Source organism: Phasianus colchicus, chromosome 16 (genome assembly GCF_987193195.1).
Source record: "Phasianus colchicus chromosome 16, bPhaCol1.hap1.1, whole genome shotgun sequence".
In the NCBI taxonomy this organism is placed as follows: Eukaryota; Metazoa; Chordata; class Aves; order Galliformes; family Phasianidae; genus Phasianus; species Phasianus colchicus.
This window is the reverse complement of record NC_143451.1, coordinates 4,233,479-4,253,610: the sequence shown is the minus strand read 5'-3', so window position 1 is coordinate 4,253,610 and position 20,132 is coordinate 4,233,479. Positions and strand designations below refer to the sequence as shown.

At 49.5% G+C, this 20,132-nt stretch overlaps 1 protein-coding gene across 2 annotated transcripts; it reads right to left on the bottom strand.

Moving 5' to 3' along the window:
• Positions 1-836: 836 nt before the first annotated feature.
• FAM234A (family with sequence similarity 234 member A) lies at positions 837-19,655 on the bottom strand. Of its 2 annotated transcripts, none has more exons than XM_031595223.2 (12): positions 19,596-19,655; positions 14,035-14,343; positions 12,869-12,985; positions 12,385-12,567; positions 8,472-8,602; positions 6,229-6,358; positions 5,631-5,769; positions 5,100-5,240; positions 4,796-4,874; positions 4,211-4,363; positions 3,256-3,358; positions 837-3,120 (listed from the first exon to the last, which is right to left on the bottom strand). In XM_031595223.2, the coding sequence occupies exons 2-12, from the start codon at positions 14,297-14,299 to the stop codon at positions 2,909-2,911; spliced, it is 1,653 nt and encodes a 550-aa protein (XP_031451083.2). In that variant the 5' UTR covers positions 14,300-14,343; positions 19,596-19,655; the 3' UTR covers positions 837-2,908. The 2 variants fall into 2 exon arrangements, with proteins under 2 accessions (XP_031451083.2, XP_090007994.1); XM_090151868.1 differs by lacking the exon at positions 19,596-19,655 and adding an exon at positions 16,241-16,968.
• Positions 19,656-20,132: the final 477 nt, after the last annotated feature.

Genomic DNA, 20,132 nt, shown 5'->3' with positions numbered 1-20,132 from the left:
ATGTGCAGGATCAGGAACCCTTCCCTGTTGCTGACGTAGCCCCATCACAAAGTGGCTGCTCACAGCTCAGTTTGGTGCTGATGCACACAAAGGCCCTGGGGTGAAGTGCTGGGGAAGCTGCAGGAGCCTCAGTGGTGGGATGGAACCTGGGACCTCAGTGCTGGCAGCCACGGGGCAGTGACAGATGGTGCCGCGCTCCAGGAGACACTGCGTGCTGCACGGCTTCCTCTGGCTTGATCCAAATCCAAGCCCTGGAGAGAGATTTTCATGCTGATGGACTGCAGCAGGAATCTGGGGTGTAAAAGCAGGTCAGCGAGTCGCAGGCAGGGGGAAGGGACAGGCCAGCCCAGCTCTGTTACCTAACTGCTTTTGCAGGGTCCAGCATCCACACTGCTGCAACAGGAGAGCCAAGGGGTCTGCAGTGCCACCCCAGAGGTGCACATTTGCAAGGGCCCCTCCACAGAGTGGCTCTAAGGGACCAAGTGGCCCCTTTTTTTCCAGCAGCACAGTGCTCCTCCCTGCCAGAAGGGAGGAGCAGCTACTTCAGTATCAGCTCACACTCTTCCTGCTCACCTCTGGCCTGACACCAGCACAGCTGGCTGGGCTGGCACATCCCAGCTGCTCCCTGGGGTTATGCCGTGCTCAGGGTAAGTGTCACCACCAGAACAAAGGGCAGGCACCCACCTCCACAGGGCAAAGACAAACTGCAAGCAGGGGAGCATCACCAGGACACTGGGTCCCTCCCAAAGAAGGGGTTTTCTGCCTTAGGGAAGTCACACTCCATTCTTGCATAAATTTGGCTGTTCGTTAGCAGCAACAACAGAAGCAGGGCACCATTTACAAACAATGCAAAAGAGGATTTATTGAAACCATTACAGTTAGACCAAGTCCTATACAGCACAATTTGCAATAAGTTAAAGAACCCAACAGTCTTAGTGTTAAAAAACACACTAATGCATTACACAGTGATATAATGCCATCATCACCCATCTGAGTTATTGAATCAAGGCACAAAGTCATTCATTAAATACTGCAGAAAACAATTACACAGGGAAAGAAGCTGGAAAAAGGGACTCGTTAAGAAGGTGCTGGTTTGGCACTGGTTCATTGAGTTGAGCTGCCACAGGGAACTCTGGGTCTCCAAAGTATTTGGAAACACAAATGGACAACTTAAAGCCAGAAAAGCCCCCCAGAACTGAAAACCCAACATTCCTAAGGGACATTCAGTGTTACCGACTGGAAAAGTCAGGTCTGAGAGCTGAGGATGAAGGACAGTGTCGTTACGATGAGAATACAGCCCAGGTAGTTGCTGCCACCCACAGAATTGCAGTGGGACACCACCTGCAGCACTCAGCCCTGGGCCACAGTGCAAGTGCATCCTTCAGACAGCCCCAGGGCCACCTGACAGCAGCAACAGGTGCCCACTCCAAGCACTAAACAGAGATGTTTCTAAGGGTGTAAACTCCATCACGCTAAGCTGTGCGTTTTCTGCCCACCTTCTTCTCAGCAATCAAATGGACACCAGTGTTTGAACAGTGGTTGTGTCTCAGTGCAGCTGGTGTAGGGACAGCAGATTTCAGGACCAGGCAGCCTACTCAAAATCTTTTCCAAGCTTTGCACATTGCTTCTGCAGCCTGCACTGGTGCCCACCAGGGCATACACCTCATGATGAAGAAGCCTCCAAGTGAGACATCACCTCCACACAGCAACTCACTCTCTCTCTGGGGACACCACACTGGCCCCTGAGAGCCAGCAACCTGGGGTTCCTCACCCAGCATCACTTCAACCCAGGGCAAGGAGGCAGCACAGAGCTCTCCATGGAGCTGTGCTGCAAAAATAGTTCCTGTAGTTTCACCAAGTGGCTCATGTCTGTCTTGCAACATGCCCACCTCCTGGCACTGGGGACCATACTCAGATGGGCACCACAGCAGCTGTAAGGTTGCAGGAACATTTGCAGGACAGCTGGCATTGCTACTTGGGAACAGGACTCCCAGGAACAGCAAGCCAAGCTCCCAGGAAAGGTTAAAGTACAATTCCACTGTTAAAAAATGGCCTAGATTCCCTTGCACCTTGAAACCAAGAGGAGAGGTGGTATCCGTACCTGAGGGGACCAGTCAGCCTAGGCTGGTTTTCCTATCCCCTATAAACACAATGAGGTGAGGGGAATGTTGGTGCATAAGTCAGGTAGGAGACCAGCTCCCTTTTGGTGTCACCAATGCTGCACAGCCTGGCTGGAAAGTAAGCTTCATAGAAAACACAGATAGGCTTTTGACTGCAGGGGGAGGCACACGGGACTGTTCTGAGGAGAAAAGGTCATTTTCTAAGTAGAATGACACTTCAATCTGTGTTCTTCTGCTGGCCCAGGTAAGACCTAGCCCAGTCACAAGGCTGGAGTCTAGCAGTACACATACCCACTACTGAAGCAGGGGCCCAAATTCAGGAGAGTGTAACTGTAAATCAGCCTGCAGCCAAGCACTTCTCCGGCAGCCAGGAGAGCTGACTCAGAAAGGAAACCAAACACCACACACAGAAGCTCCACTTCTCATGCAAGCACCCAAAAAACAATCAGTGCAGGCATCCCCAGAGAGCACGTTTTCCTCCATCTACAGACTGAGCCAGCACAGTTCCGTGGGCACAGAAAGATGAAGGGGAAAGCCCTCATCCCTGAGCTCACGACACTTCAGTGGTGGCCAAGCACTGAAGTCCCATCAGCTCTGACAACGGATGCATTGGCAGCTGCTCCCTCATCCTGGGCATACCCAGGCAGTGGGGGTGCTTCCCTGCCAGCCATGCTTTGGTTTGCGGATCGAGAAAGGCAGCTTCCCATTTGAATCCACGATCTGGGTTTGTTAAGAGCACTGCTGCAGAAGAGAGGCAGCCTGCAGACTCTCCTGGTCTCCTGGCAAGCTCACACTCTGCTGTGGAACCGCATCCTGTAAAGGCGGTCACGGATGTACTGCTCACTGTCCACAGCCACCTGGCTCAGCCAGATCACTCTGCTCTCAGAGACATCCTCCTTCAGCTTACGCTTCATCAGAGACACCAGCCCAGGCTCCTCGCCGGGTTGAGGCCCCCTCAACAGCACATAGCAGGCGTGACGGCTGCGCTCAAACAGCGCGGCTGGAACAGAGCAGAAGGAACAGCCCAGCATAAGATGTCTGCCATGAGCCCAACACCACGCACCCAGCATCCTGGAGGCAGCAGCAGGTGTCCTCCTGCACCTCCTCGCTGGAGGGTTGAAGGGGGAGAACTTACCATTGAAGGCAATTATCTGATCTGTGCTGTTGCGGAGCTCCAACAGGACATTAGTGTAGGAAGGATGGAAAAGATACAGCTTCTGTAGAGGAGCTGCTGACATCTGTAACCAACAAGACATGCTCAGAACACAGTAATCCCAAATACCAGGCTCAGCCATTATTTCATGTTCAACAGAGTGCATCCAGTCGCTTATCTGTGCACGGCCAACATATCCTGTCTGATGCCACCAGCACCAGAGCTGCATTTTATTGACTGCTTGGTGCCTTACTCCCCAGCCTGACTTTCCTGCAAACAACAGGCCTGTCTGCTGTGTGCAAGAGACAGATTTGCCGCAGGGCTGACAAACTCAGCAAGAAAAGCAGAGGAAGTTCAGCTGGTGTTCAGGCATCCTCCAAGACAAACTGTCACTAACACTGCCAGCCACTGCTCCAGCAGGGCTCTGTCACACAGCTGAACAACACATCAGGGCCACCAGACACTGCCTTGGAGCACAGAGGGGATATTAATGCGGCCAGGAGACATCACTGCAAGCAGTACAATTGCAGAGGCTCCAGCAGCAGATTCAGAGGTACTAAGCCAGCAGCCTCTCAACTCAAATACAGCAGCACACTGAGGCAATGCTACGGGCAATCCAGTGCCTTTGCTCATACAGATAAGTCCATTTTCTCTATGCAGCCAGGCTGAGGATGATGAATGTTGCTGGTGCCACACTAGCTGCTAGCAGGGACACTGCCATGGACACTGTGAGGACCTAGTACAGACAAGACCACATGCCTACTGCATGCAGACCAGACTGATCAGAGACATGCGGATACTCCACACTCTGCACAGAATGATGCAGTGTTAGGGGAACACACACGGAACTGAATGTGAACACTGGGAAAATGGGGTGGCTCCAGACAATTCTGACTCTGAGTCTAGAAAAAAGCAGCCATTCAGCAGCACTACTCACCGTTTCATTTCCTGCTACTTGGTATTCACCCCAGATGAGGAAGGTGGACCGATGATCAGCAGTAGAAAGTGTGGCTGGCCTGGGGCTCTTTGCTCTAGAGTTCAGCTTCAGGTCCCATTGGACTGCTCCAGATCCACCCTCAACAATCATAACCTAGCAGGGAAGAAAGAAAAGGAACACGTATCAAAGAGCTCTATGAGCTGCGAGTAAGAGGTCAAGTCAGCTGTCTCTATCCCATACTGTCTAAAGGAGCAAGTGTCTGACACAGGGGAAGATAAGGAGACACTTGAAGCTGAGTTTCTACTTGATCACAGAGCTGTGAGACCTGGGGTGGACCACGTTAGAGTGAAGTCACAAGTCTTGCAAGTTATTTCAAGGGGTTCAAAGCTCTGTCATCGAAGTCACTTGCTGAGAATTAAAGTGTCTGGGCTGCCTTCAGTAGCTTCTTAAAAGAGATCATTTCCCAGCCAAAAGCCTTCTAAAATCAGCTGGAGGCAGCACATCATACCAGCTGCCCTCGACAAAATGTCTGCTTGAACTGAGACATGCAGAGAAAAAGGAAGTTAAAAGGAAGAGCTTTCAAACCTTTTTCCTGTTGGGTCCGATCTCACTCTCAAGGACAACATCAAGAACATCAGGTTTGTAGTAACCAAGCAGTGGCTCACTAAGAGAAAGGAGGAGAAAGGACATATCACAACACAACCTAACAGCTTGTGCATACCCTGTTCTTTCAGAGCAGCTTCTATCCTCACAAAAAAAAAAAACCTAATAAAAGACTCAACTGCTACATTGCAGGCTTTTATGTTTCAAATAAAAAAATAGCATCTGCCAGGATCACTGCTGCTGGAAACCTGGGAATGCTGTACAGAATCCACATAGGTAACATTACCTCATGACACGGGACACGTTGAGGGTCCACAGTGGCTGAAGATTTTGTGCATTGATCAGCATGGCCATCTCTGAGTTCACAACCAGGATGTTCTCCCGTGATCTGCCAGGAATTTTTGCCAGGTAACGAATGTCTCCAGTGCTGAACAGGAACAGAAAATTGATTATGCTTTCTAGACTGGGAATGTTGGCTCTTTGTGGTCTTTGTTTTGGGGGGTGGAGTGGAGAGACTCCTTTAAGTTTTTTTCCCCTGCACAGTAAGAGTCAGAAACTCATTCTAACAGGCAGGAAAGTCAAGCAGGGCTGGGAGCTGAAGCACCAGATTCACACTGGATAAGTTGCCAGAGGTACAAGTCATGTTCCAATTGCACTCACATACAAAATTCCAACCCTACTTCCTCTCCTTTACTGTGAAATCCTGACAAAGCCACCAATACCAGCCCCCTCCCCAAGCTATGGGCAGTCAGGACAGAACAAAGGCAGGAACACCAGAACCCTCCAACCCACCAGCAGACAAGATCCAATACCAAACCTGAGAGGGGTCAGGCGGTGTGTGGTGTGGTCGATGTTCTTCTTCCACTGAGGATCTTGCTCAAGGCCAGGAAGTTTAATTTCCATCCCAGTTGCTGCACTGTAGAGATCTTTTAGGGAATACGCATAGAGAGAGTTGGCTGTGTAAAGAAAGAAGAGCAAAAAAGAGGGAGAAAAGTTACCCTGTGCTTGCTCTGAGTGCTACAAATTTCCAGATCATGTCTGAAGTGGATCTGGCAGATGAACAACAAACTGCATTTTTAGGGTTTATATCTCAGAGCTGTAGCAGTATCTTGAGACTGAAGCCTGCTTTCGAACACATTCAGCATCTTATCTGTTCACAACCCATGAGTTCCACAGGAATCACTTGCTATGTAAATGACTGTTTAAAATCTACATTCTCAACATTTTAAATATGAAAATACTACATTATAATGAACTTCAGTTTCAGAAGAAGTCCCTCCTTCTCTTGACCTCAAATACCTCCTTCACTGCATGAAACAGGACACAGATTTGAGAATGTAAAACACTGTTTCCAACAATTAACACATCACAGTTACAATCATTCTTTCAGACTCAAGTCCTACACAGGACTGTACCTGTATAGAAAAGGAAGTAGTGGGAGGAGCCTGGGCTCAGCATGACATAACGAGCTTCCCCATCCACATTCAGGCTTCCAGTGGAGCCGATCTGTTTGCCATTTTTTCCTGAATGGATGAAGGTCTTAATCTACACAGGGATGGGATTAAAAACAAAAAAAGAAGGGTTAAAGTTGCATCACTCCGAATACAGCATTCTCACAGTGTTCTCTCCCAGTGCCTGCAGGAAGCACTGTGCAGACCAGCCAGCACAGCTGTTTCTGTCCTTTCAGGCCTGCCAAAAGCAGGGGGACCCAAGTTCTTGCCACAGAGTAGCTCTGCTACTATTTTTAGTGCCCTAAAATCACCCTCCTAAAGCTGTTGTGAGTTCACAGAGACTAAAAATAAAAAAAAAAGCTGCCAGGTTTCTTTGTATTCTCTTAGTGCAGGGATCAGAGCAACAGAATCCACACAACACTTCACCCAAGAGAAAAAAGGGTAGAGTCAAGATGAAACTTAAAAGAGTGGGCAAGAGGTGTGATCTGGGGGAAGCACAGCACACTAGGACTGAGAAACAGCATCTTGTAGGGGTGCTGAGTCAGGCAAGAACAGAGAGCTCCCCTCCTCCTTGAGCAGGACTAACAGGAGAGCAAAGAAAATATGCTGCAGGTGATTTTGGGGAGCTTTGTAAGTGAATAAGGGATAGAGTTTGCTGGGGAGGAGAGCAGCACATTCTCCAGCTGTTCCCAGCCTTTCATACAGGAGGATACACACACCAGCACTTACTGAACAGCTTCACCTTTACTGGGAAGCACTGGTGCAGCAGCTGCCCCAGGATAGTACCAACCAATGGCACTCATATAGTCAGGGAGAATACACAGTACCTTACTTAGAGCACTGCTTCATACCTCTGTGAGGTGCTACAGGCAAGGTATCCTGAAATAAATCTTATTTTCCAGGATGTGTTTGTGCTGAAGCTTGCAGCAGGTAAGGATCAGTGAGACTTAGCAGAAACTGCCATCCAAACCCCTTACCATCAAGCACCTGGAGGCTTCCCCATACACTGCTCAATGCTCTGCTATGTCAGGAAACAGGAGTACAACATCATGTTCAACTTCAGCCCTTGGCAGCAACAAAGTTAGGAACTTTAAGGACTGAATTTCCCTTCAGAAGGGACTGCCTTTCCCAGCTGCAGAGCTGCCCTCAAGCTCCCCATAATTTGTGCCATTTCTCAATGCACAGTGTACTTTTACTTGAGTTGAGAGAGTGCCTGCCAAGTCCCAAGGGAGGGAGGGAGGGAGGGAAGGGTTTTGTACCAAAACAACCAGAAAGGTTAAACAGAAAACAAATCATACAGCAGTTCAGCAGAACAGAGACTACTTTCAAACACGTCCTGCCTAAGATTAGAAAAACAAAAGTCTTGACATAACTGGGATAGGAAAAGCAGCAAGGAAAGGAAACAGAAGAGAAATGTAGGAGTTGGAGAGGATAGAATTTCTGATGATTCTGGCAACAGCAATGTCTCTGAAAGCAGAACTCAATCTGCTTATAGTGCTTTGGTGTGGGGATACACGGCCCCTGCTCCTCCCATGAGCCTTGCAGGAAACTACAACTTCTGCATGGTTTGAACAGGAAGGACAGGTTGCACGTGCAGGTGATGCACATCACTCAGTTATGGATGTGGATGGATTGTGATGAAAACATTTTTAGCTACCTCACTTTTCCCTTCTAAGAAGTGGGAAAAGCAATATTGGAAAAGAGAAATGGCAACTAACAGCAATTTCACTATGTGAACCCAAGTCAGAACTGATCAGTACAGCGACAGCAGGAAAAGAACTGAGCAAAGCAGGCAAAGCAGAGCCATGGAAGGTACCAGGAAGACTAGTGGTTGTACAGAGGCACTGGCTGTCAGACATGCTTTGATCCAGTAGCCAAACCTGTCAGAGTTTGTTCACTTCCACTTATCTGAGCATGGTCATAGAAAACTGCAAGCTCATCTTGCCTAGGTGCTCTCCATACACAGCCTGGGGGAACCACAGACTGAAAAAGGAGACTGGTTCCTGCATGGTTTTCTTCTTAAGCCATAGAACACTTGCATTGATTTGGGAATACATTTCTGCAGTGTGGGAAAGAACCTCCCTCAAACACAGACATCAGAGGCCTCTGGGCACTTCCTCTGCAATCTGCAGGACTGAAACAAACAGCATTCCTGCCATGCCCTGCAGTCTGGTCACAGGACTCAGCATAGCTTCACAGTGACATACCTTATCTCCTGTAGCAATAAAGATTATCAGGTCCTGAACTCCATCACCATCCACATCTGGAATCACTGACAAGGGAGTCAGCACAGTATAATTAGCTCCAAAGTCATCGGACTGTTTCCACTGAACTTCCCCTAGAAGAGAAGTTATTGGGAAATGCTCACTAAAAAGCACTTCAGGTTGAAAGGCTTTAAAACACTCTTGTTCCTCAAAGCACTTTGCAGCAGTCACTCACAGACAGCCCATCAGCACTGCAAGGCAGCCACAATTATGCTCATCATGGGGTATTTCTGCATTTCAAATGAGACCCAGAATCCACAATTCCAGCCCTTACTGGAAAGCAATTCCAGCTGCCTGCATAAAGGCTCAAGTCCATCAGCCAGGCACAAAGAACAGCTTGCTTTCAGTGCCCCAGGTTAAGACATTTTCCTTTGTGTTCACTGCACGGAAAATCCTCTCCAGCTACCTAAAAACTTGATTCTGTGTACTTAAATTTGTGCAGGCATTTTAAGACCACAAAGAAGCTGAATTCTGATCACAGCATTTATGGCTACTTCCAGCAGCACGTTTTACTGCAACCTGACTCCTGCAGATGCTCCTGGAGCACTCAGAGCTCAGCTCAAACCCCTCCTCTCTCCCTGGTTGGAAGAGCACAGCTCTTCAGACACTTCTGTCCCTCAGCTGCTTGTCAATGCAGGTAGCACAGCTTTGGCTGCACTCAGATGCACTCTGCCCAGGGCTGCTGGTGACTTTCCAGACACTGACATGGGGAATTTGCAGCAGTATTTGCTGAGATGAGAGACTGCTGCGGTTTTGTGCTTTTTATTTTTTCTTTTTTAAAGAAGAATTTAAGTGCCTAACTAGGTGCTCTGAGGGGAAATCCTTAACCAGCCCCTTTGAACTGCATCCCACGCAGCCATCCTCAGATCAGGAATGCAAAATAATCATGTTCTTTGTAGGGAGTCAAACTGAGGGCCAAGGAATGACTGCCCCACGCTGCCTGCAGTCATTTAAGGCAGGCTGCATTGCCAGTGAGATTCCTCCACAGGAAGGAATTTTTACTGAAATACTGGGGAAAAAAAAACAACGTGGATTTGTTGTTAGAACAGCAGATATGAAATACAAAAATGCCCCCACGGAAATAAGGGGAAGGCAAACAATTCTACCCCTAAAAACAAACAAACAAACAAAAAAACCCGAGCAGCCAAAACTACAAAGAGTTTTAAATAACTATATTCTATAACTATAAACTATATATAAACTATAAATAACTGGCTTCAGTATAGCCCAAAGCTCCATCAGTAGATCAGCCTGCTGGAATTCGTATTTTGATGCATAATGCTCAGTTCTTTGCTGGTGAGACAGTGAAAAGAGTTGTAATAAAGGTGTTTTACTCCATTTACCTTGAAAGTCTGATTTTTCTCATCGTTGTAACTGAGACAGCTTCAACACAAAGGGATTAAGGAGCTTACAAAGTCCAACACAGCCCCCAAGGAACACAAACTGTGAATCCAACTCCACCTTGCTCTGTTAATGAGAGATCTGACTGTTCTGCCAGACAGGCAGAGCACTATGATGCTCCCTCACAGTCCAGGATCACAGCAAAAGCACAGCAATGCAAGCCAACAAGACAAGTGCCTAGACAGTAAATCCAGCCTGAGTGAAGGGTTTTGTTTTGGCCTGGAAGGAATAATAAAATTAGGACTTCAAAACTTCCGTGGCTGAGTGCAGCCCTCACTGCAAGGAACTGCAAAGGGAAGGACCAGGATTGCTTGCTTCATGCTGGATGAATGCACACCCCAACACTGTGCTTTCCCAGCCTGCAGCTCACACACTGCCTGAAATAAAGGCAGGTCTTTTGTACAGAGCACTGTCAGACCTCTCTGCCATGTCCTTGTCCACTTGTTTACTGAACACCTTTGAATTCCCAGCCCTCTGCACACAGCAGATATGCAGAAAGATAAAAGAACCACGGAGCAATGAAGAACTGTGATGGGAAACAACCATTCTTTGTGAAGTCTTGAGTGATAAGCAGAAAAACAGACTTACTCCTCCTAGTCACACACTCTTCAGGCTGAAGAGCCTTGGTTTATTTCATGATTTCTGCCACTGAAGAAATGTCACCAGACCCACTCCCAGGGCTCAAACACAGGTAAAGGCAGAAGGTGCCACCACACACCCACCCCTGTCCTTCCTATGGATGCTGTTTTCATCCGTGGTAGAGGCAGAATACCCAACTATTGGTTGGGTTTAGAATCTTTGGTTTGGTTTAGAACAGCTAATCTTAAATTCCTGTGTTCCAGATTGCTTGTTTTACCTTCACACACAGGAATGCTAAGTGCTCCACACAAACAGAAGCACACAAATACCTAAGTCTTCCTTCTTGTTTGCTCATGTCACTTATTCTGGCAACAAAGCAAGTCAGATGTAATACAATTTGAATCGACAGAAAGACACTAACTGTATCAATCCCACATCAGTCACTCTGAGATACCCAGCCTATCCCTCCTTCAACCTTCCTACAGGCAGAGATTGAAGGCAGAGGTCCCTGGAATCTCACCAACCCATCACAATGATGAATCATTAACAGCTAAAGACTGATCTGGCTACTGGTTTTGGTACGTGATGGAAGTCAGACTTCACCACTTGAAATACACTTAACCTGATATTTTATTCCAACCTGTCCTCCTAACCCAAAGCAAAAGCAACTGCACTAAGAAGCTGCTTCTGACCTACTTAGAGCCACAGCAAAAAGGTGCCAAAAATGTCAACTGATGGAGTATTCATTTTTGTATCAGAAGCAATTTTTCACCTCTTGCTTTTAATTTATGTGCAGGATGTTCTCCTACCAGGTTGTTCCTGTGACTTGTGGCTTAGCCCAGCTGTTTCTCTACATACATGTGCTGTTTCTTTATGGCTGACTTCAGTTACGAGGCTTTGGCTCAGCAGCCACCTTTCTACGCTTTGACCTAAAAGCAACTACTTCATTAATGTCTATAAATAACCTGTACTAAAGCCTGTTGATGAGGAAAATGGTGCTAATTATCTCAGTTACTGCAGAAGCTTTCCAGCTGACTGCGTGTGCATGTGCTGTTCCAGCTACACTGGAAATTAAAAGCTTCAATAGCTTTTCCTCAGATCTCTTAGAGCTTTATATTTCTTGCTATTTCTCTCTCCCAGTATTTGGAAAATAGGGCGTAAGGGGTGCAATATCAGATACAGAGAACATGATCCTATGCACGCTTCCAAGAGAGAGCACATATTGTTTATAGCCTTTGATCCCCAAAATGGAAACGTATCTCAGTTTTCCTCAGAGAGGAAGGCTCAAGGCACAACAGACTTGTTCCTACAGAAGCACAGGCATTCTTTATCCTCCCCCCAGCTTTAGGCAAGACGATGAAGAACCTCTTCATCTAGAGGTGCAGAAATGAAGAAGGCTTCCCAGAGAAATCAGGCAAAATCCCAGGCTACAGACCAGTGAATATACTTCTCCTGTGCACTCTCCCTGATGACTTTCAGATCTCCAATCCCTGTAGCTCCCATGCTTGTTGCCACTGCAGGCACTCCTAACACTTGTTCACTGAGAAACACTACTGGTCTGTGTCCAGCCCACAGGAGCATCAAGTAACATTCACAACTGCTGGCTGCTTCTCCTGTTTTAAAAGTTGTTGAAAAGTTGTTCTCATAATACAGCAGCTGGCACAAAACACCACAACAGAGTCCAGTCGTTGGAACAGAGAACAGGCAGTTCTCAAGGGCCCAGCCAATGGCTCTGGCAAGGTTTTTAAGATGATAAATACTCCGTGTACATTGTCCACATCACCTCGTGATGTCACATCAGTGTTCCCAAAGTGTGACAGCCATAAAGTGAGGAATGAAAATAGTGCTGTTCCCTGTTATTCTGCCTGCCACCCACCTGTCTGCTGGTCAACTGCAGTCAGTGACACCGGCTGCCCCACCAGCAGGCAGCCTGGGGCCCCTCCGAGCTGCTTGATGCCACACTGCATCCATTCCACCTCTGTGGCAGCAGGCCTCTCCCAGAGCACTCTGCCATTCGTGCCGGACAAAGCAGTGATGAAAGCACATGGAGAAAGCAGACCTGTAGAGAAGATGCATCAGAGGGAGTGTGAGCCCTGCCCACATCTGCTACGCTGCACCACCCAGGCGCTGTGCCTTGCCCCAGTCCTACCCCCACCCTGTTTTTTCTCCCAGAACCACTGTATTTCCCCTTATCTTCATTTCAGTGCTTCATATTTAATGACACAGAGAAGAATTGACATTATGGGCACTACTCCAACACTGGCACCCACCTCAGGACATCAGCCACAGCAGCCCCATTAATCCTAACTAAAAGAAGGAGCAGCCCTTACTACAAGGCCTTCTGTTTCAGAATCAGCTACCTTCATCCAAACAGGAGCTGTTGAAGCTGCTGCTGCCATTGCTGGCTTTGAAAGCAAAGATGACATCTTGCACTTTGTCTTCGTTCACATCTTGTATAGCAAGAAACGGGTAAGCCACTGTAAGAGAGACCAGAAGTCAGGCACTGGTGAGGACTGCCTCAACCATCAGCACAGCTGGCTGCAGCAAAGCACACATGCCCAGAGACCCACTCACTGCCTCCAGCTCTGACTGCACGACAACAGGACAAATTGGCTTTTGTATAAACCCAAAAAAAAAAAGGCATCTACATGAGCACTAAGCACTGGAAGTCAGTGCCAAAGGATTATTTGTTTTCATTCGTCATCCCCTGGAGGATTCATCTCTTTTTATAGCCAGGCATCCAGAATTTGAACTATGTTTAACAAAAAACAACTCTGGTCTTGGGGTGGGGTTGCTACTCCCAAAATATGGGGGAAAAAAAAACAGAACAGTCCCAAATATATAATCTTTCTCACTTTCAGCTAAAAGCAGCCATATATATCTCGAAGTAGCAGAACTTTGGATTTAGGCATTAAAGCATAAAGTTCAGTCCCTGGTGGGGAGAACTATCTCTGCAGTTACAGCTTAACCAGCACACAATCACCACACACAAGATTAAAGGAAAGCACTGACAGAAGTGGATGCTGAGTCACCAAGGAGCAGTTCCCAGGTTAAAGAGCCGATTAAAACAACTATAACTTTGTGCAGCTAATAAAGTAACAAGATGCAATTGCTCTTCTCCCTGTACTGTTAGCCACAGAGAAAAGCTGGAAAGTCATACTGATAGAAAAAGGATGCCTAATGGTCCCCAAACCAAAGGGAGCACTTCACAGACCCAACTGCAACACAGATTTGCTCCTAGGCACCCTTCCCCGTTATTTTCCAAGTAAGACTGGTCTGTGAGCTCATTAGTGCTTCAGAGCAGCATTTAATTTCTCTATTAGATCCTGTAAACACCTCGTGGAAGGCCACTCCAATTATGACGGGCCATTGCTTATCCAGGTCAAGTGTTCACAGCCCTAACTCCCAAGAGCAGCACTCCTGCAGGCCCAGCTCCACATCAGCCTTAGGCAGAGTTCAACAATTCCAATTCATAACCCAGAAGGGAACGGGACCCAAGGTAACTATTCTCCTACAGCAAACTCACCTGCACTGTCATAGCTTCGGAGCCAAGTTCTCTCTGAAACAGGCCTCTCTGGGCAAGGAATGATAAAGGAGAAGGCAAACACAATGATCAGACACAAAAATAACGAGACGAAGAAGGCGGCGGTGCGCCAGCGGGACAGCCGAGACAGCTGAGACGACTGCTTGATGATAATTCTCCTCTCCACAGAGTTCTCATGGTTCTCTTGAGCTTTCACATCCTCTGTCTTCAGAGGGTGGATCTCAGCTTCTGAGTCTTTGTTATCCATTGCAGCTCACTCATAGGTATTCAGACACCCTTCTCCTCCTTCACCTGCAGCAACGGGAAGAAGAGTTAAAGCAGATTTTGGAATGTAGCAAGAAGTGACCAAGTGTTCTGTCACTATTCATGCTGGAGACATCTAACAGGAGGTGACAGGTCACTGTGCTGCCACACAGCTGGGTGCCAAGCACCTCTGACCCTGGAGGTCTCCTACACACAGCAGCAGGGAGAGATGGGGACACACAGAAATAGCACCGTTTTTTATTTTAGAGGAGGCAATGAGCTCTGCTAGACAAGGACAAAGCAGGCTATGGATCCTATGCTGAATGGCCTGGCTGCTCCTGCAGGTCCTCCTGATGAAGAACAACAAAAGCTCCCTTTGCTGAAAAGCCTTCTGACACCTCCTGCTGATGGCAGCCTGACACCAGGTGGGACAGGTGAAAGGAAACATCTGTGGCCCTCATTTCCCAGCACTAAGATGTGCCCTGGTGCAATGAGCACATGAGAGAGAGAAACAAACACCAATATACTCTGCTGTGTAGAGTAGAACAAAGCTATTGAGCACAATCCCCAACGAGTGCTGCAGCCCAGCCCTACAGCAGGCAGGAGAGCAAATGCTTTCCTCTCTGTAGGAAAATTAATGCATGCATTTAGACTAAAACTGGGCAAATTTCATTCCATCGCAGTGGAAGGAGAGCTAACAACTGCTACTTTCATTTTTTCTCCTGCTATCTGTCACGATCTATAATTAATGAAATGTCCCTCTTCCTCCTAATCATCAAATTGCTTTTCTTCAGCTCAATTCAAAATAACTCTCTGCAGGACAGGGCTGGGCTGCTACAAAGGGCAGGGGCTGCAGCAAGCAGATCCTCACCCATCTCACCAGCTCCCCATTGCAGGAGCCTGGAATTCCAAACTCACAGCCTGGAACCCACACCAGTCAGCCCAAATGCTCAACAGAAGAGGCCGTGGTAAATGAGAAATGGCAAATACAATTCAGAGGAGGATGAGCAGATGAAGAGCTCCTTGCCTTCTCAGGAGCACGTACACTGCCTTTGGTGATTTCCATGTGGCAAACTGTTAAGCTCTGCCAGCTCAGTACTGGGAGCTGCAGTTACAGCAACAAAGGGGTTCTGTGCTATTTATCTTCTAAAAGGAGAAAAGGGAAAGCCCCTCGTTGGTTACAGAAGCCTGTAGCATTGCCCACAACAATAAGAAACAACTGCATACACAGTTTTCAGGCTTCACTCAGACAGTGCTTCTTTTTTAAAAAAAATAGCAGAAGAAAGAACAAACACCACATTCCAGCAGCCTTGGAAAAAGCTGCATGACCACGTCATAAGAAGTTCTATCTGAGCAAATAAACACGACAAGCCAGCCAACTTTCCATGACTGCACTGTGACAGCCATGTGCCCAAATCTCCCACCTCAACAACTGACTTCTCCAGCAGAAAAGAACTTCCAGTCAGCACCGGTGTGAGAGCAGAGCCCTGGGCTTTCAGCTGCAATAAGGAGGAGGTTCACTGCTGTAGGGCTGCAGAGATCCCAGGAGGAAACAGAGCAGCAAGGAGCGACTCCAGAAAAAGCCCTCACCTCACCAGGGCAACTCACACAGGCATCCAGGGGTAGAGACAGCGAGCCCAGTGGGATGGAGCACAGGGAAGGAGCAAAGGAGTGGGGAAAAACAGCTCAGCACAGCAGGAGGGGATGGCTGGGTCAGACCCCCAGCCAGCTGCTGCATGCACTGTGCTCTCAGGGCTGTAGCTATGAAGCACTTGTACCCAAGCACTCTGGCATTTATTCTGCTACAGCACATCAAGTACAAGATCTCTCTCCAGGCAATTGAATCCAGGCTGCGCAACACCATGCAAATTCAATTAAATCAATAATGTAGAAGCTGTATCCTCCTCCAGAGCCCTCCGAACACCTCATCTGCCCTTCCCAGCACCTGAGAGAACTCCTCGAGGCCGCCGGATCCCAACCTGCTGCAGCACACAGTCGGCAGGACGAGTGGGGAAGGAGAGAAAGCAGTGGCTGCAGTGAGCAGAGCGTTGCTTTGCTGGCACCGCAGGGAGCCGGCCCATCAGTGGGGTCAAGGTACGAGGCCACAGCCATGGGCTGAGCAAATGATTTACGGGAGTGGAGCAACAGCAGCTTCTGCCATTGTGATGCTGGGGAAGAGGGCAGGAGTTGGTGAGTTGATCTCCCCATGCTGAGCTGGGAGCAGCAGCTCACCCTTCTCAGTGCTGCCGGGTCACAGTTTGAGTGCAGCCCCTGAGAACAGTGCAGCCCGTGAGGCAGGAAGCCAGATAACTGCTGGGGCACAGCAGAGTGCTTCCAGCACCTGTGACTCTTTCTGCAAACAGTGCGTGATGAAACTGGGCTGCTTCTCTGCCCAGACCCAAACGGGCACCATCTTAACTCCAAAGGCACACTTGTGTGAGGCATTACAAACCACTGTCATCCAGACTGGGATGAGAACAAGAAAAAAAAAAGTAGTAATTATACTGCCAGCCCCAGCAATTCCCCTTCTATTGCAGCAGCGACCCTGATTACAAAGAGCTCTCCGTGCCTTCAAAGCAGTTCCTTTCTCTCTTCTTTCAGGATCTGAACACTGCCCTTCACTCTCCTGCCAGAGCATATGGAGGGCCAGAACAATGACCACCAGGGTTCAAACAATGCAGGAAATCCCACAGCCCGAAGTGCCAAAGTACGTGCTGGCAGCACATGAAACAGTCTGATCTCTGAGCAACAAAGCAGTCTGCTAATCAGTTTAATTGGAGACAAGCAGAAAACGACAGTGTGGCGTTTCAGATGACTTTTCTGTCCTCTAGCAGCAGACATTTTGTCTTCCATTGGTAGAGGGCACAGAATACTTCCCTGGGGGCTTTGATGCACCCAGAAGCTTGCAATGAAATACACAGCAACAGGATCACATGCTGCTGCAGCATTAACACTGCTGCATGTGCTGGGTCTGGTGGCCAGCATCAGCCCTGCTCAGGGTCAGGAGGCCTCACCTGAGACACTGCATGAAAAGGACTTCCTAGGAAGGGAAATAATTACAGACTGCACACGACACAGCTGATAATTACAAATAATTACAAGCAGTACCAGTGAGGCACTCTCTGAGCTCTGAAGGCTGCTTGCTCCTGCAGCCCAGCAAGAGGAGGAATCAAACAAATCCCTCTCCTGTCCCACAGAACAATGCTGCTTCCAGGACAAACATGGGTTCCCGGTGTAACTCACCTTTGTGGGGCACTGACTCTCCTCTTCTACAGCACAGCTTTGCAGATTTCATCTGCATTAAAGCAGTGCAACTTGTGCAGCAAGCTGCCCGTGCCAAGCTGCAGCCAAACTGAAGGGACAAACTATCATTGCCAGTCAGCTGGTGCAGAGAACTGCACAAAGTCGGGTGTATGGAGGCAGGAGCCATTTAAGTGCACTGGTGCCATGGAAGGTGTAACTCATTTTCCAGTCATAAAATGCCCAAGCACAGACCTAATTGCACTAATCTCACAAGATAGTGCTTCTTCCTGGAAATTTTCTAGCAATATTTCATACCTAGAGTTGACATTCAGTGTGTTCACATCTTTCACAGAGTGCTGGAGTCAGATTATGACAGGTCCTTTTAGGAACACAAATACAGCATTTGCTTTTGGGGTTCGTTTGTTTGTTTCAAATTTGCATCAGCCAGAATAGTTGAAACCCCACCCTGTAATCCCTGATGACAAAACAGCTCGCAAACACTGCCCTGCATAAGATGCAACATCCCCAGCGTGGCTGCCTCCTACCAGCTGACTGCGGTGTGAAGTGTGCAGCACTGCAGGGAGCTCACAGGGCAGTCACCTGCTGCTCCACAATGGCAGTGCGTCACTTTTTGGGTCCCTTTTGTGCAGTTCTACTTACGTTAGCATCCAGCCAGAAGGAACTAACACTTAAGATTTTCCCTGACTGAGATTTTTCCTCCCTGAATAAACTCAGTCAGCACTCTGAAGCTTACAGTCCTGTGGGGTCATCTGCAACTTTCTTGACAAAGCCACAGCCCCGGCATGCACACAGAGCTGCCACAAACTGACCATCCCTTCTGGCTCTGGGGCCCCTCCTGTGATCCTTCTGGCCTTTGTAAGGATGCAGCCTGCAACACAGAGTTGGAAGGGGCTCTGAAGGCCATCTGGTTCGACTCCACCGTAATGCACAGGGACAGCACAGCTAGGTCAGCTTGCCCAGGGCCTGATCCAGCCTTGCTTTGAAAGCCTCCAGGGATGAGGCATCAACCACATCACCGAGCAACCTGCTGCAGTGCCTCACCACCCTCATTGTGAAAGATTTGTTCCTTATATCCAACAGAAATCTACCCTCTTTGATGAAAAGCAGTCGCAACGCTGCAAAGCTACGATTACAGGTTACGTCAGTGATAATAACCAAGCAACAGAAACACAAGCAGTTTATCAGCAGCCCGGGATCAAAGCCACCCACCCTCACCCACTGCTGCGGATCCTTTGCGAGCCATGCGAGCCTGTGGGGTCAGCCCCATCCCACTGCAGCCATGGGCTGCGTCAGAGCCTCAGCGACATCCCTGAGCTGCCAGGGATTTCAGAGATTAGGGGAGATCTCCGGGCACAGAAGCTGTTTAGAACACACTGCAGTCATTTCATGTACGTTTATTGAAAAGACAAAAAGGACGGACAGTTTTTAAGCCGAGAGCTCACTCCGCAGATCTCAATTAACACCCAGCTCACACATTCCTCGCTGCCCGCCGGTTCCCTCACGCTGCTGATAAGCAAGGCACGCGATGGCACGAAGCAACGGCCTTTTTCCACCTGCTGCTGTCACCATCAGCTACCTCCAGGACGGACCTGCTTCCTCCCTCGGGATCGAATCCATCTTTTTTTCCCTCCGTCTCGCAGCACACACAGAGGGAAGCCACGGCTCGCAGGCCGCACGGCTCAGACACGCAGCTCCCAGCCCGGGACCAGGGCCGGGCACTGGGAACGGCTCAAGCTGCAGCTCCCCGGGCTGCCCCTCTGCTGGGAGCCCGGGGCGGCACCGAGCGCCGCGCGGGGCAGCGGGCAGCGCTCCCGGCGAGCTCCGCTTCCTCCCGCTAAGGCCAAGCGCGGCACCACGGCCGGCACCGGCCCTTCCGAGCCGCGCTCCGCCAAGCCGGAGCGGCCCCACAGCCCACCGGGAGGGCGACGGCCGGCCGGGCACCGCCCCCGTGGGCGCTGGGTTCCGCCGCGCCGCTCCGCAACGCCGCGCAGCGCCGTTCCCCACCGCGGCCCCGAGGCCCCGCGCTCCGCACTCACCGCGCCGCCGCCGCCGTCACTTCCGCCTCCATGGCCCGCACGGCGTCTGCCGGAAGTGACGTCACAGGGCGGGGCGCCGTGCGGAGGGCGGGGACGCGGAAGAAGAGGCGGAGCGCGGGGCTGCAGCGCGCTCAGTGCGGGACGGCGAGCGAACCGAAGAAATGAAGCGGTTATAGAGACAGGACCGCGCACGGCGGGCGGGAGGCGCGGCGCCAAGCCGGCACGGCCCGCTGCAGCCCGGCGTAACGCGGTACGGGCAACGCAGCGCTGCCCGCCTCCCTGCTGGGAAAGAAAGGCGGGCGGGAGGACCCGGCTCCGCACCCACACCCAGCGCAGCCCGGCGCCCAGCCGCTCCCCCCGAGCCGTTGCGTAGCACGAAGTCAGACAAGCCCGCCGCCGAGCTGCTTTCTGACTGCAGGTTAAACGGTGCTCTGCTCCTCTACGAACATGGAATCGATGCACGTTTTCCCTTCGAGCACAATTTTTTTTTTTTTTTTAACACCCGTTATACCGGGAACAGATTTAGAAATGTGCTCC